This window comes from Symsagittifera roscoffensis, chromosome 4, assembly GCF_963678635.1.
Source record: "Symsagittifera roscoffensis chromosome 4, txSymRosc1.1, whole genome shotgun sequence".
NCBI lineage: Eukaryota > Metazoa > Xenacoelomorpha > Acoela > Convolutidae > Symsagittifera > Symsagittifera roscoffensis.
The window spans coordinates 42,668,174-42,692,949 of record NC_087065.1 but is presented as its reverse complement, the minus strand read 5'-3'; the positions used below and the strand labels follow the sequence as shown (position 1 = coordinate 42,692,949).

The following is a 24,776-nucleotide window of genomic DNA, read 5'->3' as shown; positions in this document are numbered from 1 at the left end:
TTTCGACATTGATACTGAAGTTATTCGTTCAGTCCTTTCTTGCAACGCAAGTACCGCACCTCTAGAAAAGTTATTCTCGACATTTGGATGGAAGCATAGCAAGGAACGTATCCGCCTGGGCACAGAAAAATCTGGCAAACTAGTTTTTTATTTTAAAGTACTCAACCAGTGATAATCATGAATTAGAATTTCATGTATACTTTTCTCTGTTAGAAATTGATTTCGCGTTGTTTCTCTTTTTAATTATAAGCCGAATCAAAATAATCAAAAAAATCTTGTTAATAATCAAAATCATTGATTATAATCAAAATAATCCGATTAAATTGATATTTCAAAATAAATCGGATTTTTTTTCCAACTCTGGTTATGCAGTAGCCAGCCCTTGAGGTTTTCATTCAGAATTTAGTTGGTTCAAGGTCCACCATGATCTGTATATACTATTTCAAAATAAGGGAATTATTTTTTGGTTTAACAAAAAAAACAGTATGGTTGCAACAACACCCATGTTGTTCATTGACCGAGCTGAAAGGAATAACTGAAAGATTCCGTCATTTCTAGGGCACTTAGTTCTCACACATTTTTTTTTCTTTTTTGTTGAACATTTTTGACAACTTCAATTTCTAAATTCTAATTGAGAACAATCACAAAGTTGAACTTTAATTTAGCAAGCTGTAATTTCACCACAAAATGTTTGGCAATTTTATCATCAAATGAATTATAAAACGATCCAAAATTATTGGTGAGTTCTCCGGACTATGAAACATCGAATGTTAATTCTCCTTTCATGCTGTATCGATGATACTCATCCGCTGTTTGGTCCTTAGTAGGAGCATTTTTTTATTACAAATCGTGTCTATCTTTCTGCTGTTGATTATCCTCGTAGAACAGAAAGTCCTGAAACAATTATGTGCTCACGAACGTAATTCAGGGGAAAAAACACTATACGATTTTACGGAGGCCATTTAACTAATCATAGACCAAGTTTAGTCGTCAACATATTGTCACTTAATTTTAAAAGAACCTAAAAAACACGATGTTAGGCAGTATATAGCAATTTTATATATTTTTTGCTCAGAGATCTGCGGGTTAGGGGGATATTAACGTGGAACAACTTTTGCAACAAATAGAACGAGAAATGAACATTCTTGATTTTAATCCAAATACAGAAATCCAAAAACCTGAAGATATACATTTATGTTACAAAAGTCGAATGAAGACTATTTGAGAAATTTTAAAAGATCACAAGGTTGCAGAGTAGTATGCGCTTCATAGTTTTTAAGGCACCCAGAAATAGAAAAGACAGAAAAGATTATAGAAAGAGAAATAAATGAATCTGAGGACTTTGGCTAAGCAAACAATCCCCCATTTCCGTTCTCATTTCTCTCCTGGTCCATTGCCGAATTGTCTTCGTAGAACAAAAAATCCTAAAGGTACAAATGAACATGAACAACGACGACCTAACATGAAGTCCAACTATTCAACGAATGGATTCAAGGTATTCAACGAATGGATTCGTGCAAAATTTTGATACATGAAAATAAAACAAAAAAGTTTAAAATAAGTAAAGTTAAAACTAAAGTAACTCACGATTAAGAAGACGGAGCACATGAGAAGTGCCTTGGCACGAACATCCAAGTCCTTCGGAACTAAAATAAACACTCAATAACTGACGAACACTCAATATATGAACTAAATTCTTAATAAGTGAACTAAACTACAATTGATAGCTGACGGATCGATGAGTGATCAATATTGATCTTCGATGGTTTTATGCATAAAATACGGTGTCCTCCTTCTTTCAAAAAAGAGTAGTGAACCACTATTAACCACTAAGAATAGTGAATTGGCGCCAACGATTTGCGAGCTTTCCAACAGAGGGTATACAAAATTAAGAGCCGGTTATCGCCACGAATCGATGACGCGCGTTAAGCACCCATCGACGAAATTTAAGCGGTTAAAATTTTGAGGTAAATGAGGGTAGGAAATGAGGGAAGGGGGCCGTTAGTGGGGTAAAGTATTTAGGGGGCAAAATGGATGGTTAAAAAGTGGCGCGATAAAAAGAGGTGGAGTTAAAAAATAGGGAACCACAAATACCTCTAGGTACGGAAGAGCCAGAATACTGGGGCATAAAACAATAGACGGGGGCATCCAACAACACTTTTACTTTCAAAAACTGAAAGATAAAAAAAATCAACTTTTAAGTTCTTTTTACACTAAAATGGTCAGATCTGCAAAATTACTGGGTTTCAGATCTTCGTTTTTTGAACGACTTCAATACCAAAATCACTGAATCATTGAATAAGACTCTTGTTTAACCTAATTCTCTCTTTTAATTAGCCCGTACACGTATCATTTGCTGCCATCAGCAGATAAACCATCAGCATATTTAATTCGAAAACATCGGACTTTTTCTTAGTTCAAAACAATTTTTGAAATATGATGAACACCATCTTTTTCAAAAAATTAAGCAATTTGAGCAGGCAAAAATTACAACCTCTAAGAGTACCCCGAGAGCAATCAACTACAGAGTGGGAACTTCAAATATCAAAAAACTTTAAAATTTATGTTTTTGAAAAACCATAAAAATTGTCGTATCTCGTAAACTAAAAGGGTTTGCTCATTCATAACTGAAGTCAAATTCGCAACCCCAAGGGAAAGCCTAAAAGCCAAATTTAAATACGAAACCCGCATTTATATAAATAATGGACACAGAGGCAAACTTGAAATACAAAAAGTATAGGATTAAAACCGCAAGAACTATCACGAGGACTTCGAAAGCTGTACGCGTAGAAGAAACAACTAGAAACAAAATAACGAAAATCATTTTTTTAATGTTTAAAAATGTTAATTTAAAAAAAAAACGAAGTGGAGTTCAATTTGAGCTTTCAGTAAGCTTAAACTCGGGGTCATAGTCTTAACGATCTCATAAAAATATAAATTTGCAGGAATTAAAATATTAGGTAAATAAGCCAACAGAATTAAAGCCGACAGCCAATTAGCTGAGACTGAACCAAAACTGTCTGCAAAACCTAATTGAAAAATACTAATACACTTCCCAAATAGAATCTACGAAAGCCATATAGGTACTTAAATCAAGTATACACAATTCGGAAACTAAATCGAAAGCCGAAAAATCATCAGCAAAAAAGTAATAACAATGTTTTATGACTATTCATACAACCAATCTATCGGAATGAATGAAACTAGTTTTGAAAGAGCAGGCAAAAACAATAGAATGCAAAATCAGCATCGGAACAAAACTTACCAGGCGGTAACGAAACAGAAAAACCTTAGCAGAAGCCCTTCATGCAGAAAAAAAATTCAAAAAACTCTTAACGAGAAATTATGAGTTTCCCTTCCCCTTAGAACGCAAACGCATACAAAAACTTTTCTCGGTCATCAAGCGAGGCAATAAGGTGCCATTAAGTCCATATACACTGAGCCGAAACAGACAAAGTCGAAAAAGTAAAAAAAAATTGATTAAAAAAAACGAAAATTTAGTAAAAAAGCAAATTTCAATTCAACCAGATTTTTTAAAATGCTAAAACACTAAGGATCTACAGTGAAATTTGTCTCAGCACAAACAAAGGAATCTTAGCTCTGGTAACGAAGCCGACAAAACATAAGCTGACATAATAGGCAGATTTTTTTTGAACAGGAATTTTTACCGTTTGAAAAAAAAAACAAGCTCTGGTCAGATTCAAACCCAGGACTTTTGTCTTCCCATGCGTATTCACTACCTCCAGGCTAGATGTGCAGAAGACACTAAGAAAATTGATCTGGTTATGAGCCAAGTTACCACCAGGAGTCGATGAGTCCTGTGAACAAAGTTATTTACGGGAAAAACGCAAGGGTAATAATAGATAGCAGATAGGAAGATATAATGGATAGATAGATTAATGTTCATTGTAGCAAGTCAAAGGTCGAAAATTATCGAAATTAAATGGTGACATGCCACGGAGCCGAATACCCGGATAGCCAAAAAATAAATTCGTTCCCGGATAGCCAAATTTTTTTGTTCCCGGATAGCCAAAATCTTTTTTGTTCCAGTTAGCCAAAAAATTCGCTTCGTTCCACACCAAAAATTAATCGCTGAAAATACTCAAGTCTTTTATCATTCATAATAAAAAAAAAGATTTTTTTTCACATTATAGCCCCACTCCCCATCCCAAGTAACTTATAGACCATCGGAATAGACAATTTATAAAATGGGGTAAAAAATTGCTGAAGCAAATTGAGGTTTTTTGAATCGGCTAAACTTGCGCTATCCCAAAACGCTGCAAAGTTCATATTTTTGACAAAGTTTTGCAACGGGTGCAAATAATTGAAAAAAATTTGAAAAATCGAGTTTTTGAAAACTTTTCTGAAGCCTAATCTCTGCGTCTATCTCAATACTCTTAAATAGCGGAACAGTTTTTATTAGTTTTTTTTTTAGTTTTAACAGTTTTTATTTTCCAGGTAATGAAAAATATTTTTTTATTGGGTAGCCTAAAAAAATTTTGTTTCCAGATAGCTGAAAAAAATTGTTCCCGGATAGCCAAGAAAAAACTTGTTCCCGGATAGCCGAAAAAAATTGCGTTATCTAAATAGTCGTACTTTTATTGCTTTCTAATTCAATGAAATCAAAGCTATTACGCATAGAAAATGTTTTGACTATATTGGGTTTTTGGGTAGCCAAGTTCCGAGAAAAAAAACACGATAGATTAATCGTTCGAATAAAAGTGGTTCTTATTTCGAGACTAATTTGCTTGTTTAGTCAAATTTTGTTTTGTTGTTAAACAACTGAACAAGAAACTTACAGTTGTTTCGGCAATCCGGGGATGCGGATTGATTGGTACGCACCAATTAACTTGGCAGCCGTTTGTTTTCAATTATAGCGACAAGACACAATAATAACCTTCCCGTAGCGCTTCGTCGTTTTTCTGACCATGATAAATTTGTTTCGGAAAACTGTTTTATGCTTCTATAAACAAGCCTAAGTAAAGGCTGACATTTGACAAAAATTACAAAACGACCGTCTGGATGAAGGTCAAAGATAGTTCTTAGTACAGAAAAGGAGTGATGAAAAACCATGATCATCATTCTCGCAGATGAATAGTTTTGTTAATTGTGTTTATGGACAAAACATGTTTTCATACAGGAGAAAACCCTTTTCTATTGCGTTTATGGACAAAATACAAAATTTCAAGCAATACATGTCTATTTTTTGATTTTTTTCATGAATGAAAAAAAGTTCATCAAACAGGTTTCATTCAAGCCTCTATAAGTAAAAACTTGTAGAAAAAGAAAAAAAAGTTTTTCATATAGAATAATTGTAATTCGAAGTTTTGACAGACCTGGTTTTATCTAATTTCAATCTGATTAATTATTTAAGTTGACAGGAAAGCATATAACCAGTTTCCATTTGTTTTAGCAGAGAAACTGCTTCCAGGGCCCCCATCAGTTTCAAGCGGTACAACAAAGTTGAAGCTGCGATTTGCAAACACTTGCGGGAAAACGACAAAAAACAGCAGCTCTATAAAGTGAAACCAGCCAAAGTAAGAATATGCCTTGAATGCGTAAAAAAAGTTGCTATGCTTTGGATTCGAACCACCAGCCTCAAGATTTGGAGTCTCGCGTCCTTTCCTTCTCTCTCAGCCACCCCCTTAACGCTCAGCAAACATTAGTCACGATTAATGCAGAGAACAGATGCTATAAAATCTTCAAGGCTACAGATCGTGTTGATAATAGAAAAAGTGCCACCAAATAAGCATTTTTAATTGCGAGTTAGAATATAAAAAAGTAGAGCCATACTAATACACAACTATGATTTTGATCCCATCTTCATTCTTTTGCTACGAAAGAGAATCCGTTTTAATTGGTTATAATCGATTTTAACCGATTCAATTCCCTTTTATTTCCCCATTTTGATTTCAACCTGGTATCCAAGTTGCTTAATTTCTTTTTTTTATGAATGTAGGCTTGTGTGAAATTTGAGAAAACCATTTGAGATAATTTCAAATCAATTAACTTTTTTTCTTATTTTTTTTTTCGGTTCAATTTTGTTCATAATCAGTAGCGGATTTAGTGAGGGCGGACACCCTGCCCATAGGAGTTCCAGACCTTGCCGAACCAAAGGGGGTTCCCACGATGTACTATTTTGTCATATCCATTTTTGCTTGACTGGCCTTAATTTTTTCCAAAGGCGCCTTTGGCGCCCATATATACTAATTTTGAGGGGGAGCACGCGCTGAAAAAAAAAACAATTATTTTTTTCGTCAAAAATTCCTAAAAAGTGTCTATAAACGCCTTTTTTGGCCTGTCTCTTCAAATTGCCTACGGCGCAAAAAAAATTGGCCAAAATAGGGTCTTCCGTGATTTGGCAGAGCTCTGAGATTCAATTTAGCCGACCTAAGCAAGTCGACAAAAATTATATTTTTTTGAAAATCCGCCCTCACCTCGATAAAATCCTAGATCCACACCTGTTCATAACATACATTTTAAGTTTTTTTTTCGCCTTTTTGATATTCCTTTATCGACAGCAATTTTTGATGAATTATAAAAAAATATTTTTCGTGCTGTTAAATTTTGACTAAATATTATCAATTACTTAAGACTAAAGCTGATTTAAGTATTTTATCTTAAGCCTCAAAAATGAAATAGACTAACAGGATACACTGAAGTTGTCGGCATCAGTGAACATCTCCTTCACAGCCCCAGAGAACTGTTTCTTCAGAGCACCCACCTCCTCCCCAGTTGAGGCACTGTTAATCTGCAACGACAACAAAACAACTACTGAACCACTCGAACAAGCGTCGCCGGGATAATATTACGTTTTGCAATTAGAGCTAACTGGTCAAAAGAACATGACTCCAAGACCCTCTGTTGGGATCTCTTCACAATTCTAATTTTGCAGCATTCTGGTCGAAAATTTGACTAACTTTATCTAGTTAATAATACTTTTTTCAAATATTTTTTGAAAGGGTAATATTGTTTAGTAGATCTCTTTTTTGTTTCAACTGATTTTTAAATTTTCAGATTTGAAGCTCAGATTAAGACCGAGATGAATTTTTTCAAGACCATTTATCCACGGGGAAAGGACCAACACAAGAGCTGTACAGCTCATTACGGCGAACCGCTGTTGTGCCCCTGTTTAAGAACTACATTCTTTTTTTGGTTATTTTTCTAGGGTTGGGTAATGTTGCTTCACCCTCAAGCAAAAAGCAGGGATCATGGTGCGATCAACAGCGGGGATCTTTCGATTGAGAGGCGGAGACGTAACCACTTCACCACCGCTCCCCAATTTTAAAAAAGGATACCGAAATAAGGACATATTTTTGAAGTGACGCTTAAGCACGTCTAGGCAAAGATAAGTTCGGCGAGATTTGAAAATCTGAAAATGGTTTGATTTGATTTATCAGTCTAAGGTTTCAGAAGTATTTACGACTCTATGTGCCCAAGACTTTAAAACTCATTTTGAATTTTGCAGAGGCACTATCCAGTTTTCGCGGCGAACCCTATTTGATATCAAAGATATACGCGGAAAATGGAACTGAAGCTAAGTATAAATCCCAGGACAATAAATTGGCCATAAAATTTGAATTTGTATCTCAAAATAGAAATGTTTACCAATAAATCACGTTGCTTGTTTGTCAATATGAAGTTTAAAGCTGAATATATTTAAATGAGAAACAATTTTTTGAAAGTTGAAACGAACAGATTGAGTTCTAATTTAGACATTTAGAAGGGGGGTTGAGAAATTAGACGATAAGCAAAATAGACGGAGGTACATAAAAGGAATATAGACGATTTTGCAAAACTGCAATTGTGAGAAAATAGACGAAAGTGAGAGAGATTAAAATTGTTAGCAGACAAATTGCGCGAGAAAAATTTAATTGTTTGTAGACAACAGTTAAATTTCGGTAGCCAAAAATTTTACAAGTCAATCATGCATAACTTATTCAATTCAAAACTGCCTTGTAGTATTCGGATTTGACATTTTTTGTTCATTTAAACGAATTGTTTTGATAGGTATTGACATTTTATGTTCTTTTCGTATTTGTGGAACTTGACTCTTAAGAAAAAATTTTGTTGGCCCCTTCCTTTTCATAGCTTTTTCGTCTAAAATGCCAGATCTGTAAAAAATAAATTCCGTTTTTGTAGCATCCGTCTAATTTGCTTATCGTCTAATTTCCTAGGCCCCATTTAGTATCTTGAGAGGCATTTAGTGAAAAGGGAGAATCCCTCATGTGCAAGACCGAATGCGCGAACATTAAGTCATTTACTCAGAATTCAGTAACCATGAACTTGAAGGAAAATATATTCATTTTTGACGTCTGAAAACAGGCAGAATTTGTCTTATGATGATCTCCTAGACTGGGCTCTTTCATGTGGTCATTTACATAATTTATATCGATCAATGTGAAGCTATACTGGAAACTGGAAACAATTTATTTTTTGGAGAGTTTAAAGGGCCTGGATTGTTTGAGAATGTTCATGCATTCGGTTCTTGGCGCATGATAATAGCCCTTTGGGAAAGAAAGAGTGCTTACGTTGAATGTGACGTCCATGCAAATGCAGCAGACAGCTCTGGAGATAAAGCAGGGTCCCACAATCTTGAACACCTCATCGTCACTCCCACCCTCCGCGTCACCCATCTTCACACTGAAGGTCTGACGCCACCCCGAACACCTAGCAGACATGCCGCATAATTTAAAAAAGCTGCCTTGTAGTATCACACGACACTCCGCTAGTGTACATAAAGATGAATACTGGTGTTCAAAAAATAAGTAACCAAATTTGAAACGACATCCCGAAGAGCCTTTGCTCTGAGCTTACAAGAACAATCGCAGAAACCAAAAGTAATTAATTAATAATACCAACATTACTGCTATTCATTTTTTTATCGCTCAATTTATCATTTGACTTTACTCGTTGTGGATGCGTCCAATCACGATTCCAGGAGGACTCTCGACCACAATCTCGTGCTGTTGACATCCACAGCAGGGCATCCAGCAACACGTAGTCGCACAACACTTGAATTCCCTCGTAGCTCTGATCACCTAAAAATAATTAATAACTTACTGAACAATTTTATTTGCTGGATTGGAAGTAACAAATTTGATAACAAACCGATAACTAGCTTCACTCGCAGCCCTCTTTTTAACGTAAACAGGAAATCACTCGCAGCCCTTTTTAACTTAAACAGGAAATTAACAAAGACTCAGAAAGGCAAAATTGGACCACCAAAAATTGATAAATAGAAAGCAATGATATTTTTTTTTAAATCTGAGGGCTCTTGTATTTAGTTTTCGCCTACCTTTCTAAAAAGCTTGAAAATTGTCCTTTCATTTGGAAACAATAGCTAAATATAACCGAATGGAATAATGATCAAACCGATGAGAGATAACTGAATCTTTAGCGGATAGGTAATAGAATCTGTGATAACGTGGATATGATGTTTTCAGAGAAAAATGACTAGAAAAACAAAAGGATCGAAAATTTTCAAAAAAAAATTTCAAACTTTTTTAGCCATGTTTTGACGTTTTGTTTCTAAAAAAGTGCTTTAGTGCTAAAAAACTAACTTTTGCCGATTAAAATTAAAATTTTACCGCTTAAACAAAGCAATTGTACGCTTTTAAGCTATTCAAATAAACTATTGCAAGCCTGCTTGCTCGAGTTAATCACTCGAAATAAGAAAAATAAAATTTCAAACCGTTTTGCTCGACATAGGGAAAAAAAATTGGAAACTTTTTAATGTTCTAATCAAGACTGAAACGGCTTCAATATGATACATCACTCAACTATCTCCGATGATTACTTGTGGTAGCTGATTCTGGGTGGAAAACAAAAAAAAACAACAAACACACCCGAATACTAAATTCCTATCCATTTCTCTAACCGTCAGAACGCTATACCTTCTCAAAATTCCACAACTGACTCGAACACAACCATATCGATTCTTACTATCCTTTTGACAAAAGTACAAATCATTGAAACGCTTATCAAATGGCATGAAAGATTTTCAAGCAAAAATGTCAATATTCTTCGATTGTTGACATCAATCCCAAGGTGTGACAAAATTAGCTAAAATGGCAAACACAACCTGAAAGCAAAAAAAAAAACAGAAATGTAGATTATCAACAAAAAAATCATAGTTATTCTAATATGGTTCAGAAATGCATTATAAGTAGACGTTTTTTGGAGCTCAACTGAATCCAAACTCAGGATCTGGAATATAGCGGGGATGAACTGAAAAGACAGTCGCCAAAAATTCCGAATATCATAAGCCAGTTCTTTTTACACAAAAAAGTTGAAAATCAATCAAAAGCGCACCGTCGAACCAAACGTGACCAGAAAAAATTAAATTTGGAACTATTGCAAAAAAAAGTTCAACTAAATTTGGAGAGAACTTAACTGAAACTATAGGCCAATATCAGATGTGAACTCTCTAATTAGATCAAAGGTTGATGATCGAGAAAGAGAGCGGCCAGAATACTGAATATCGTCAGCCAGGTCTTTGAACACAAAAAATGTTGAAAATCAATCAGAAGCGCACCGTCGAACCAATAAAGACCAGAATAAATCAAGTTTGGAACTAATGCAAAAAAGCGTTCAACTAAACTTGGAGAGCCAAAGACCAGCATAAGAGAGAAATTATTTGATGAGATCAGTAATCTTTGTATCTTGCACGGTGCCAAATGGGGCCTAGAGACAGTGGCAAAAAAAGTGAACTCTGTCATCCAAGGGTGACTCTTCAATAAACTCAAAACATAGGAAAGCCAAAAAGGCGATGGGCATGTATGTGGGTAAAAAAAGTGAGCTTTAAATTGAATGATGTAAGCTTTCAAAAAACATGTCTAGCTATTTCTGTTCACTTTTAGAACCTCAAAGCCAACAACTACATTGTTTATAAACCACGGCGGCAATTAACAAAAAAAATTAAAAATTCTAGTTGCGCAAACTTCAGATCGACACTTTAAATTTTAAACCAATTTCAAGGATCATACGATCATCTTATATCTAGCTGTGGTACGTTTCTTGTGGTATGTTAGCTCTGCTCGATTCAGTTATTGACTCCAAAACGAATCCATCGATTCTGACTATCCTATTGACAAAATAGAAATCATTGGAAACGCTAATCAAATGAAATGAAAGTTTTCCAATCAATTTTCTTCGACTTTAGACATCAATTTCAAAGTTTGGCACACATTGCTAAGGTTTTTCCCATAGTATGAGCGAAAACAAAAACGAATATAAACAGCTGAGAAAGGATAGTTATTCTATAATGGTTCAGAAATGCATCATAAGTGGGCGTTCTTTGGAGCTCAACTGAATCTAAACTCAGGATCTGGAATATAGCGGGGATGAACTGAAAAGATAGTCGCCAAAAACTCCCAATATCATAAGCCAGAAAAACAATCAAAAGCGCACCGTCGAACCAAAAGTCACCAGAAAAAATCAAATTTGGAACTATTGCAAAAAGAGTTCAACTAAATTTGGAGAGAACTAAAGGCCAATATCAGATGTGAACTCTTTAATAAGATCAAAGGTTGATGATCGAGAAAGAGAGCGGCCAGAATATTGAATATCGTCAGCCAGGTCTTTGAACACAAAAAATGTTGAAAATCAATCAGAAGCGCACCGTCGAACCAATAAAGACCAGAATAAATTAAGTTTGGAACTAATGCAAAAAAGCGTTCAACTAAACTTGGAGAGCCAAAGACCAGCATAAGAGAGAAATTATTTGATGAGATCAGTAATCTTTGTATCTTGCACGGTGCAAAATGGGGCCTAGAGACAGTAGCAAAAAAAGTGAACTCTGTCATCCAAGGGTGACTCTTCAATAAACTCAAAACATAGGAAAGCCAAAAAGGCGATGGGCATGTACGTGGGTAAAAAAGTGAGCTTTAAATTGAACAATGTAAGCTTTCAAAAAACATGTCTAGCTATTTCTGTTCACTTTTAGAAACTCAAAGCCAACAACTACATTGTTTATAAACCACGGCGGCAATAAACAAAAAAAAATTAAAAATTCTGGTTGCGCAAACTTCAGATCGACACTTTAACCATTTTGAACCAATTTCAAGGATCATACGATATTCTTATATCTAGCTGTGGTACGTTTCTTGTGGTATGTTAGCTCTGCTCGATTTAATTATTGACTCCAAAACGAATCCATCGATTCTGACTATCCTATTGACAAAAATAGAAATCAATAGAAACGCTACTCAAATGAAATGAAAAGTTTTCCAATCAATTTTCTTCCACTTTAGACATCAATCTCAAAAATTTGGCACACATTGCTAAGTTGGGTCCCATAGTATGAGCGAAAACAAAAACGAATATAAACAGCTGAGAAAGGATAGTTATTCTATAATGGTTCAGAAATGCATCATAAGTGGGCGTTCTTTGGAGCTCAACTGAAACTAAACTCAGGTCCTGGTATATAGAGGGATGACCGGAAACGAGAGCGGCTAAAATATATAATATCGTCAGCCAAGTCTTGTAAGACAAAGAATGTTGAAAATCAATCAGAAGCGCACAGTCGAACCAATAGTGACCAGAATAAATTAAATTTGGAACTATCGCAAACAAGAGTTCAACTAAATTTGGAAAAAGTTATAGACCAACATGACATAGGAACACTCTCATTAGATAAGCAGCGGCCTTCGTTTTTTTGCACTGTGCAAAATGGGGCCTAGAGACAGTGGTGACAACAATCTCTGTCATCCAACGGTGACTCTTCAATAAATTCAAACCATCGGAAAGACAAAAAGGCGATGGGCATGTATGTGGGTAAAAATGTGAGCTTCAAGTTGAAAGATGTAAGCTTTCAAAATACATGTCTAGCTATTTCTATTCGATATTCGAAACTCAAAGCTTATAATAACATTGTTTATAAACCACGGCAATTAACAAAGAAAACTTAAAAAATTCTAGTTGCGCTTATTTCAGATCAAAACTTTAAATTCTAGACCAGTTTCAAAGTTCTTACAATCATCCTATATCTAGCTGTGGTACGTTTCCTGTGGTACGTTAGCTGTGCCGGATTCCAATATTGACTACAAAACAAATCCATCGATTCTGACTATTTTTTTGGTAAAAATACAAATCATTGGAAACGCTAATCAAATAGCATGATAGTTTTTCAATCAGTTTCTCCGACTTTTGACATCAATCCTTAAGTGTGGCACACATTGCTAAGGTTGGTCCCATAATATGAGCGCAAAAGACAAACGAAGATAATCAGCTGAGAAATGACAGTTATTCTAACATGGTTCAGAAAAGCATCAGATGTGGGCGTTTTATGGAGCTCAACTGAATCTAAACTCAGGTCCTTGATTATAGAATGATGATCGGAAAAGAGAGCGGCCAAAATATATAAAATAGTCAGCCAGGTCTTTTAACACAAAGAATGTTGAAAATCAATCAGAAGCGCACAGTCGAACCAATAGTGACCAGAATAAACTAAATTTGGAACTAATGCAAAAAAGCATTCAACTAAACTTGGAGAACCATAGACCAACATAAGATAGAAATTATTTGAGGAGATCAGTAGCCTTTGTTTCTTGGGCGGTGCAACATGTGGCCTAGTGACAGTGATAAAATCGATCATTGTCATCCAATGGTGACTCTTCGATAAATTCAAAACATCGAAAAAACAAAAAGGCGATGGACATGTATGTATGTGCGTGACAATGTGAGCATTAAGTTGAACGATGTGGACTTTCAAAATACATGTTTTACAACTTCTATTCGATATTAGAAACTCAAAACTAAAAATTCCGTTGATTATAAGCCACCGCAATTATCAACGAAAACTGGAAACAAAATTCTAGTAGCTGAAATTTTAGATCGACACTTCAAATTCAAAACAAATTTCAAGCTCTTACAATAACCCTATATCTAGCTTTCGTATTTTGTGATAAGGGACCCCATACGGGTCAATCGATTTTCCAATTAATGTATTTATCATATGTTTGCAAACTTTGATATTAAAGTAGAGACACTAGTTTCACCTTCTCCAGATCACTCTTATCTTTTTTTCCTGGTGTCCTTTACAAAAAAATGTTTGTTACCAAAAAATTATCTAAATTTCGGAAATTGAAATCTCGGTAAACAAATCTGATTTAACTCTTGATCCTTTTGCACCATTGGATTAAAAAAACAGTAGTCAGTTACAAATGCAAAATCATGCTCTCGAAAAACGAGATCAATTTTTCAGAAAAGTGGTCCTGAAATTCAATTGAAGGAAGTCAGTTCGATTATGCAAAGATAAAAAAAATAACGACCGAGGATTTGGAAAAGAGAACAACTCTATAGCAGTGTTTCAGATTTTCAATGAGTTTTGTCAAACAAACGTGAAGATTACGAGTTTTGTTGATGCTGGTATATTGTATTAGTTGACATGGTTTCGTCTGCTAAACTGTTGAAATTGGTGCTTTGTGATAAAAATTTGAGTTCAATCAGATTTTTGGTTAAAAAAAGCATCACTCGTCTGAGATATTGAAATTTGTGTCCGTAAATTGACTTGAGTCGATTGGATAAATTTTTTTAGTTGAACTAGCATCTTTCTAAATGACTGAAGTAAGCAGAGCTGATTCCTTCAGGGATAAGCTTCTGGAACAACTTTGTTTTTGATATAATTTGAGGGTTTTTCAATCATTGTTGATAGATCTGAGCTAGTTTTGTTTGCTGAGTCTGATGCCTGTTAAATCTCAGATCATGAAAGTCAGTAGTAAGCAGGGGGCGGATCCAATATCTTCTCGAGAGGTGAGGGGGGCGGATTTTCAAAATTGTCGAGTTTTTTTTAAGGTAGACCACCAAATTGATCTTCTGAGCCATCTCAAATCACTATAAAGGCCTTATTTGGACCAGATTTTCTGCACCGCAGGCAAATTTTTGGAAAAAAAAAACAGGTAAAAAATCGTTTGGAGCAAAAAAAAATTGACCAAACAATTGCGTTTTGTTTCGGCGATCGCTCCCCCTCAAAATTAGCATATACTGGCCATAGGCGCCTTTAGAAAAATTCTAGCTCCAGTGAGCCAAAAATGGATACCTCAAAATAGTACAAAAGGGGACCCTTCCCTTTGGGTTGGCAGGTGGACGTTTTTTACACCAAAGCATCGGTTTTGAAACATTTTATGTAACGGTTCTCAATTCGCTATTAAACAGCTGAAGGTTGGATCGTGGGTCTCAATTTGACATGGTAAAGCTCGTAAACTATGTCAAATGAAACTTTACAAATATAGTCCATCTGCACAATCAATTTACCCTATCATAAACGAATTCCGTCTCCTCCAGGATTCGAGTTTAAACGAGGGGGAATCGCGTGGGTGACCTCGTGTTTTGATCAATGCTTCAAACAGCTGAATAATTTTTGGCGATGTTTCAGTCAAAATTTCAAAAATGATTACCTCTCTCTGCGTGTTGTCGACTATCTTCATGACGAAGCCACGCCTGTTTTTGCAGCACTGTTTGGCACAGCAGCCGGAGCTCTCCAGAGCATAGTAGCACTGCTGGCCCATCGCATTCTTAATCGCGTACTTGTTGTCAGTCTCCCATCCAGTAAAAGCTGAAAAAGGACTTTTTTTTAAGTAAGTGTAGCTAGTAAAAAAGAACCTAATGTAAGAATCCTTTAACGTTCCTTTATCAATCAGCAGGAAAAAATCATGAGAAGTCTTTAAGATTTTATGATAAGTTTTTAGTGATGTTATTTGAAGTTGCCTTATGTGTTCTCATTTCGATCAAGATGTTGTCTGATCAGGTCTACATCTTTGTACGCTGCTTGTAGTTAAATTGACAAGCCCACAAAAAATAAGAAAAATGCAGGAAGGTTAAAACAAGGGGCATAATAACAGTTCACGGATGAAAGCTAAACAACTCGCATGCTGGTACGCTTCTGTAAAAAAAATTCTTATTGTATTTGATTTCATTCAGGTTTCAGAAAGATGATTAAAGACTAGTTAAGATTTAAGACGATTTAACCACAAGGAAATAACCAACATACGAGCTCTTGAGCTCTTTACGGAGAACCGTTATTGTCTCTACTTAAGAACTGCACGCATTTTTTAGTAATTTTTCTAGGCTGGCTAAAGTTGCCTCACTCTCAAGCAACGAGCACGGATGATGGGTCTCGAACATCCGACCTTTCGATTGAGAGACGAAGACGTAATTTTCAATCCTCAGACGGAGATGTTTACCACCGCTTCCCCTTAGCAGACCTTTACTTTTAAGGTTGAGAGATATCGATTGCTTTCTAGACAAAATGGAAATTATGAATGAATTGAAAAAATTAACATCTGAAATTTAACGCTTTTAATGACGTGACTTCCGCGTATAGTCACAATGAAAAATTACCTTCTAGCAGTTCTACGACTTGCTGTACGAGCACCTGATCCAACTGTGCCAGATACTCCAATCCAGGTGGTATGTTACTACCCGATGCCCCAGCTTGAGGAGTGGCCATCCAGCCTCCGGGTCCCATCATGTTCGGAGGGTTAGGCGGTTGTCCCGGCTGAGCTCCTTGATGTTGTCCACCTGGCTGGATGAATCCAACTTGACCTGTCTCAACTGGCTTCGACATCTTAACAAACAAACGAAAAAGATAAATTAAGCCTCATAATAAAAAATTTTTAAAAAGTTTTTTAAATAAAAGTTTTTTAAAATAGAAAAACAATTTGTGGGCAGTAAAATAACATAAACTCTATCCCGAAGCTCCTGAAATGAAGTTTAATTCAGCTTTGAAGTTTAATTCAGCATTGAAGTTTAATTCAATAGCAAAACCGATTAAGCTGTCGACCAAACGGAGTTCTACCGACCAAACGGAATTCTACCGACCAAATCGATTACATCTTAATCTGTATCAGTGACTGAAAAAATCATACTTAAGATATTTAAGGCTGATTTTTAGTAATGGGCCAACAAAGGAACTGTCTAATTGATGAAAATGGGAAGCCAGGTGTTGCAAATTTATTATCTTACCTTTAAAAATGGCTAGCTAATCGTAATCGAACCTGTCGTACGTTTCGTATTTCAAATATGATAATGATCAACGTTTGTTTGATTCAGATTATGACGCAGCCGCCAATAAGTCAATAAGCGGTTTGAAACACATTCATCAGAAATAGAACGAAACAGTCCAACAAGATGTGTGATATATGCAGAACTGACTTGTTTGAATAGAAACATGAGCTTTTGTTTCAGCTTTGGATCGCTCGGTGTTTGTGAGCGAACAATGCAAGATACTAGCCTACAAGTAGTTCAGAAAACATTCGAAACAATGAGGATGAGTTCGATACGTAGGCTGATATATCATGTTTGTAACAAAATGACATCCCATTTTTACCATGGTAGTACCAAGCCTCTGTCGGGCTTAAACTCGAAAGAAAAATTCAAACTCAAAAGATTCTGCAAATTATGTAGTAATTGTTTTTACTAAGCAACATATTTGAAAATCTTAGCTTAACGTTCCGACAGCTCCACGAAGTGGTAGGCAACTATGGCTTGTGATGGGTTTCTTTTTTCCCGCGCAGTAGTTTTAGATAGCTCAAAGAAAGAAAGAAAGAAAGAGAGCTCCGTATTAAAGAGTTCGCAGCAATAAGGATCAACCCCCCCCCCCCCCCCCCCCCCCAGATAGACTAGACCAAGTTATGATCTTCGACCCCAGCCTTTAATTCGCATTAAATTTAAATTTCCTGAGCTCTGCATGTAAAATGCTCGATTCTGATTGGCTAAATATTTCTAATTTAGAACCTAGTTAACATTCTCCACCTAAATGGCTTTGGGGGGGGGGGGGAGGATGTTAACTTGGTCCGGCAACAATAATTTATAATTTATGGAAAATGATGCGAATTCCGAAGAAAAATAACCCAGCTTCACAATTCCGAAAGTTTCGCTATTCAGATTAATTTTTCAATCCACTATCAATTTTCAATACTAAGAAGACGAAGAAGAAGAAGAATTAATTTCACTTAACAATCAGATACATTATTACATTAAACAAAAAGTATATTTTTTATCACATAATAAATGAATCAACAGTTTACCCAAGATTGTTAAGTGAGGATACGCAAAGGGTTTTCTTCAAACCCACTAGGAGCGTACCCCACAAATAACACAAAAAAAGCACATCAATGAGTTATGAATAAGTGATAAATATAATATTTGTGAAACCAATTAGCAAAAAGAAAAAATTATACGTTTTTTAGAAATTATTTAACGCCTCATCCACCTCGCGAAAAAAGCCCTTAATTTCTCTAGAAATTTGGGCAGAGTAACGCCTTCTTTTTGACCATTTTTCACAATTTCTTGAAAAAGCAAAATTTAGGTGCAAAGCAAAACAACCCAAAACTGTATACCCATACTCAGACTTGAATAGTATTAAACTATGTTGCCCGGAGACAACGCCTGGTCTTCTGAAAGACTACAGTTCGAGCCACCTCACCCCGCACCTGAACACAGTCATATTTATAATCATAAAGCAAAAATATACCTAACAAATTCGTAATTTTCATGTATCAACGTATCTCTAAGCATATGTGCCAAATTATTTAGTTCCCCTTTTTTTAAGTTTAAAACATTTTCCGGGAGCAAGTTATTATCACTAAATATCTTCAACAGTTTGCATCCTCTTAGCCATATCGATTGTCTTTTCGTTTTTGTCTTACAGCAAGGAGCTTCAAATTGAATACCTATAGATTTTCTGTTAAAATAAGCCGATTTTGTTTTCAGAGTGAAAAAATCGTTAAGAAATGCGGTTGAATTCAACTTGTTTATTGGTCTTCAGCAAATTTGAGAAGATCGTACACATACAGCTCATGAACTGTTAAGATTTTGTGTTCTCTAAACCTTTCCCTAATACTATCAAATTTCCTTACCTTGTAAATCATTCGAATTATTTTTTTCTGCAAAAGGAAAATTGGATTGAGATTCGAGAAGCTCGTTCCCCCATATACAAGTAATCCATATTGTATAATGGGTTTGATGTTGTAACAATAATATTTTATTAGCACATCTATCGGTACAAATTTTCTCATTTGAGCAATAACTCTACAATGCCTTCCTAGTTTCGCTTTTACTTTTTCAACGTGCGTACAAAATGACAGTTTTGAATCCACAAAAATACCTAGATATTTGCAATACGCCTTCGAAGTAACCATATAATTGTTAAGGTACAACTGAAGACTGGAAGCACTTGCTTTATTTTGGAAACTTAGTAATATTGATTTGTCTCCATTAAGTGTTAGCTTAATTCTATTTAGCCAGTAACACATATTTTGTATGTCGTTGGTGAAGACTTCGAAAGATTCGTTTTCACAAGTGACATTGGTATCATCTGCAAATAGGTAAACGGTTGTGTCTTTTACGCAATTGGGCATATCATTAATATATATTAAGAACAATAACGGACCGATCACGGAACCTTGCGGAACTCCATGCGAAACATTCGTCCAATCAGAGTAAACGGAGTTTGTGAACACACATTGCCTACGATTGCAGAGATAATTTCGAAACCAATCATTACACACTCCTCTTATTCCGTAGTTTTCTAATTTGTGTAAAAGTAGTTCATGATCCAATGTATCAAAGGCTTTCTTAAGATCTAGGAACATACTGAATTTCATTGATTTACCACCGTACCTAAGTTTTCTGTTAACTCAACTAATGCATCGATAGTATTGAATTTCTGTCTAAATCCAAACTGTTTTTCATATAAAAGGTTGAACTTGTTCAAATAGTTGTATAGGCGAATATGAATTAATTTTTCAAAGATTTTACTGCAACAATTTAGTAAGGAAATGGGCCTGTAGTTATTTTCATCTGTTTTACTACCTTCTTTATAGAAGGGCTGGATTTTGGCGCTCTTGAGTTGTTCGGGATACTGGCCGGATTCGAATGAGAGGTTTATCAAATAAGTTAAATATGGCGCAATTACATGAGAAACTTTCTTGATGATAATATTGCTTATTTCATCTACTCCCGTAGACTGTTTCGCTTTTAGATTCTCTATTATTTCCAGGACTTCGAACATTGTTACTTTATGTAAGAACATTGATTGTGGTGCATCATATTTTGAATAAGTCCCATGAGACTCTCTGCTATCACTTGGTAATGATGCCAGAAGTTTTGACGCAATGTTAGCGAAGTGATCATTTAAGTGGTTGGCGATCTCCTGATTATTATCTATTTCTAAATCTCCATTTTTAAGAAGAGGAACGTTTCCACTCCTTGGACATTTTCCTATTATTTCATTTAATATTTTAAAAACCTGTCTCGAGTATCCAATGCAATTATTGAACCTATTGTAATAGTAATTTCTTTTGCTTAGCTTAACTAATTTTTCTACTTTACTCCTCTCGGCGAGGAATTTTTCGCGCTTGGTCTTATTTGTTTTGTTACATTTCCATTCCTTATACATTCTGTTCCTGGAACTAATTGCCTTTTTTATTTCTTTGCTGACCCAACCTGCCGAAGAGCAATCTTTAGCAGTGCATATACGTACAGGTGCATATTCATCAATCGTTTTGTTAAAGCAATTTTGGAAAGATTCGTACGAGGAATTGATATTTTCATCAACTAAAAGTTGTGCTCCTTCTAATTTTACTTTAAGGGAATTTTGGAAACTAAGGATTTTAACTTCATCGTTAAGGAATTTTAAGTCCCGAAATATTTTCGTTGTATCCTGTTTACGAGATATTCTGAATTTTAGCAAAATTGGGCAATGATCAGTAAACGTATGCTCTTCCAAAATTTTTACTTCATATTCCAGAATATTTTTTACAAAGAAATGGTCGATACACATGTTTGATTCAGCTGTTATTCGAGTTGGGGTATCACTTGTGAGAATGAAGCCATTTGCTGCTATAGTATTTAGATAGTTATTTACAAGGTTACCTTGTTGTAAGATATCAATATTAAAATCACCGCCAAAAATTATAGGGCCATTGTGGTTTGACAATTCTTCAAAAAACTCATCTAATTTTTCGATGAATAATCCTTTATCGGAACGTGGCTTTAAATAGGTAACAACCAAAATGATTCTAACATTCGCATATTTCACTAATATTGCCTTAGTTTCTGGTAAGCTACATTTTATCTCTTGGATGTAACTAAAATTATCTCTAATTTGGATCATCGACCCACCACCTCTATTCATTTGTCTATTACAAGCAAAGGACGTGTAATTTTTCATTGTAAAAAGCTCTTTATTATCTTCCTCACTTAGCCATGTTTCTGTAGTAAAAATGACTTTTGGAGACTCGAGACATTTAACTAGTGCTTCCAGTTCTTCACTATGTTTTTTAATCGATCTAGTATTACACAACAAGACTGTAAAATTAGTAATTACATCGCACTTGGAGTTTTCAGGTTCCAAAGGAGCCAGACTCTCCCTTAAAAATATCACTTTTATTTACAAAGCAATTCATTATATCTTTTACAGTATATCCCAACTTCGCCACTCCTTCATAAAGGCTAGTTATTTTTTCAACTCTTTCGCTGTTCTTCCACTGATAGAGCAGATTCCCGTCCCTGGTCCAAACTCCATTAATACGGTTATCCTGTTTCATGAATTTCATAAAATTAACCCTTGTACTAGTCAGATCTTCAAACACGTGAATTTTGGCACTCTGTTCATTGTCTTGGAGTGTTTTCTTTTTTCGCAGAATATTTATTTTCGCCACCCTTCTCGAGAAACGTAGAATAATTGGTCGGTTTCCGTTGTTTGTCCGAGTTGGCAACCGATGCGCTATTGAAATATCAGCAGGAGTAACATTTGCCCCAATGTTTGTTGCCAATTGGATAACATTGTTGATGGTCTTGTCATAATTTTCAAAAATGCTGTTACCATTGCAATTCTCATTAGCTCATCGTAAAAAAATTAGCCAAACTGTATAATTTGCACATTTCAAAGAACAGTTCCTTTCGGACCTACATTTTCAGAAAACAATTTGGCAAAAAATGCATTTAAAGAATCGAGCTCCATTATTGACGAAAAAAATTAGATGATTCATCCTAAAAAAAAAAATTTTTAAAGCTGAGTTCTTATATACCACTCGGCCACGGCTGCTGGAAGAACATCCCAACTCACTTATAAGAATGACGCTGACTAGATTATAAAAATTAGTGATACTCAAAAAATCGGTACTCATGATAGTTAGCAGCTCTATCACTTCCACCATTCAAGTACTTCTGCATGAATTGGTAGTAGCTTGTGAGCACCAGTAGTTGTTCCGACCGTTGAAAAAGGGAAAGAACTTAGTGTTCGGGTGTTTTAGTTTTTCTTTTTTGTCCACGTAAAAAAAGGTAAAACGAACATTGGAAAGGTTCAAATTATGTATCATATTAGAGCCTTTTCAGTCGTAACTCAAAAATTTGAAAAATTTGAAATTATATTTTCTCAGTGCCGAGAGCAATCATTTTGTAATGTTTGATTTTTGGTCTCATTTCCAGCGAATAAGTTGAACAAGCAGGCTTATTTTGTATTTCAGAAGCCTTTAACAGAAATAATCATCGTAATGGGTGGAATGATTTATCAAATTAAAGCTTTCAATCCTGATTTAAACGACATTAAAATTTTCCAAAAAGTTGTACCAGTGTTAAGAAAAAAAGTTCTGAAATTTTTGAGTTTCAGTCTAACTTCGAACGTATAAAGCAAGCGAGCAGGCTTAAATAGAATAATGAGCCATGAAACTTTAGTTTCTTTACAGTAAATTTTTTTTTGAAGTTTCCGGCATTTTTGTAATTAAAAACTCCAAAAATTCGAACAACTTCCGCAAAACTTTTAAAGAAAGAAGCTAAAAGTTTTTGTAAATTCTGTTCTTTTTCGAGTAGTTTTTTCAACAAAGACCGCTACCCGATTTGCCTGTTTTACTGTGACTATCGAGTATGCCTGAATTTTAGGTTTTGTCATATCCTTTCCTCACACCAGGCACAAAAACAAGACTAATTTGAGAAAAAAAGCAGGGAAAAACTTTTCATGAATTTAAATGATAAACATGCCAGTTAGTATGTGTTATCCTCGCCAAATGAAACAAAAAAAACTCACTTTTTTGATCAAAATGATGTTTTTCACAATTTTCGGCAGCTCTTTTGTTAATTTAACTTGGTTCCATCTTTCAAAGAAAGCCAGGAGCATACTATACTTGGCATTATTAGTTTTATTCAGACTAGCTTCTGAAATAAAATTGTTAAGTGGGAATCGAATCTTGCATCCATGTGTTTCCGGGGGATTGTGCTACGCACTGTCTTAAATGAGCTGTCAGCATATATAAACCGTTTGTTTAATACTGCTGGCTTAACAAATTCGCTGTCAGCATATATAAACTGCTGGCTCAATACGAATTATTTAGCTAATTGTGACAAAATTGTTTCAAATTAATTGTGAAGTATTATGACAAAACTGTTTTAAATTGAAAACAGCCGAACTAATATGCCCTATTATTTCCCCATACGACATTAACTTTAACTATTAAGGTTTATTAATGACAGTCCAAAATTTAAATCTTATCAAAATTTTCATTACCAAGAACGTTAGGGGACTGATGAAATGGCACTCGGAGCACGCGGGGGCTTTGTTCTGATGTACGACCAGACCAGCCTTGTTTAATCTAACTAAGTAAGGCTTAACAAAATTTTTAGTCAAATACCAAAAAACATAAACCAGCAGACAACTGTGTTATTCAGCTTTAACAAATTTAAAAAAATCCTTTTTTGTATGGCTAGCATTTTAAGTCTCAATTTAAGAAAGCCAGATCAAAATGTATGTTTTTATTCAGCTGGAAAATCTTAAAATTAAATTTTACCTTTTGAAGGAAAAGGACGCGTTTTTTCGAGGAATTTGCATTTTCATATTCGCAGACCGAAACGTATCATCCATTTAATTACATGGATTAGAATGCGAATTGCAAAAAAATTGTGGTCAGTTCCAAAAAAAATTGAAACTAACAAAAACAAGCTTTAAAACTTTGCTGAAAAGAAAACCACACAACCTAGGTAGCGGAAAATTCACATCCATCTACACTTAAAGAGATACAGAAAAGATCAAACGACTAAACTCGTTTTACTGATTTCGATGTCGGTCAACGAGTCGGACAACAATGCAGCAACTAAAAAACAAATGATGATTTGAGCGAACTCAGTTTGAGTTGTGCAGTTAAAACTTTCTTTTTGGCGCTAGCATAGCACTAGCTATTTTCAGGCTCTTGGACAAAAAGCAAGTGGGTATCCGAACATTGCACTCTGCTCTTTTAAAAAATAGCATAGCACACAAGGTGATAGCTATGGTGATAATTAAATCGGTTCAACACGACAACTGTAAATAGGAAATTTACTTGACTTCAAAAGACTTTTGGTTGGTTATGCATGAAGCTTATAAGTTTATTGAGAAGTTTTAGCGGCAAAGACGGGTTGATCGAGACCAATGAACTGAGACGAGAGAACGATTGTCTATTTGTTGCTCGGCAACCTCCAAAAAGGAAGGAACTACGGTCCAGGGTGTATTTCACAGAATTTAAGGAAAGAATGCCAACAATTGCGATTTGAAATTTTAAAAAAGACATCTCAAATTTGCAGTGTAAAGGAAAACAGGTGTGAATCATTAGCTGTTCAGAATCAATATTTAAAATAACGCTTGGGGAATACATCTGATAGAGGAGTGAACTCTTAACAAGCCCACTCTGATGCGGCAACTTATTCTACCTTATTTCAGCCACTGCTATCTAATTACTGAAGTAAAAGGAAAAATTTTGTAAGTTTCTTCCACTCAAAATGCAAAAGAAATCGAGTGATTTATA

General features: G+C 35.2%; 1 protein-coding gene across 3 annotated transcripts in view; it reads right to left on the bottom strand.

The window, feature by feature from the left end:
- Positions 1 to 644: 644 nt before the first annotated feature.
- The window catches only part of LOC134845193 (phospholipid scramblase 1-like), a 39,708-nt gene continuing 15,576 nt past the window's right edge, over positions 645 to 24,776 (bottom strand). For 2 of the 3 annotated variants that reach the window (XM_063862087.1, XM_063862085.1), the window contains exons 2-8: positions 16,342 to 16,567; positions 15,399 to 15,556; positions 8,911 to 9,041; positions 8,532 to 8,670; positions 6,649 to 6,751; positions 1,588 to 1,646; positions 645 to 894 (exon numbers count right to left, since the gene is read on the bottom strand). In XM_063862087.1, coding sequence (XP_063718157.1) covers positions 841 to 894; positions 1,588 to 1,646; positions 6,649 to 6,751; positions 8,532 to 8,670; positions 8,911 to 9,041; positions 15,399 to 15,556; positions 16,342 to 16,567 — 870 coding nt within the window. In that variant the 3' untranslated portion in view covers positions 645 to 840. Of the gene's footprint in view, positions 895 to 1,587; positions 1,647 to 6,648; positions 6,752 to 8,531; positions 8,671 to 8,910; positions 9,042 to 15,398; positions 15,557 to 16,341; positions 16,568 to 16,965; positions 17,136 to 24,776 lie in introns of those variants that run through there. The other variant, XM_063862086.1, reaches the window with a different exon arrangement.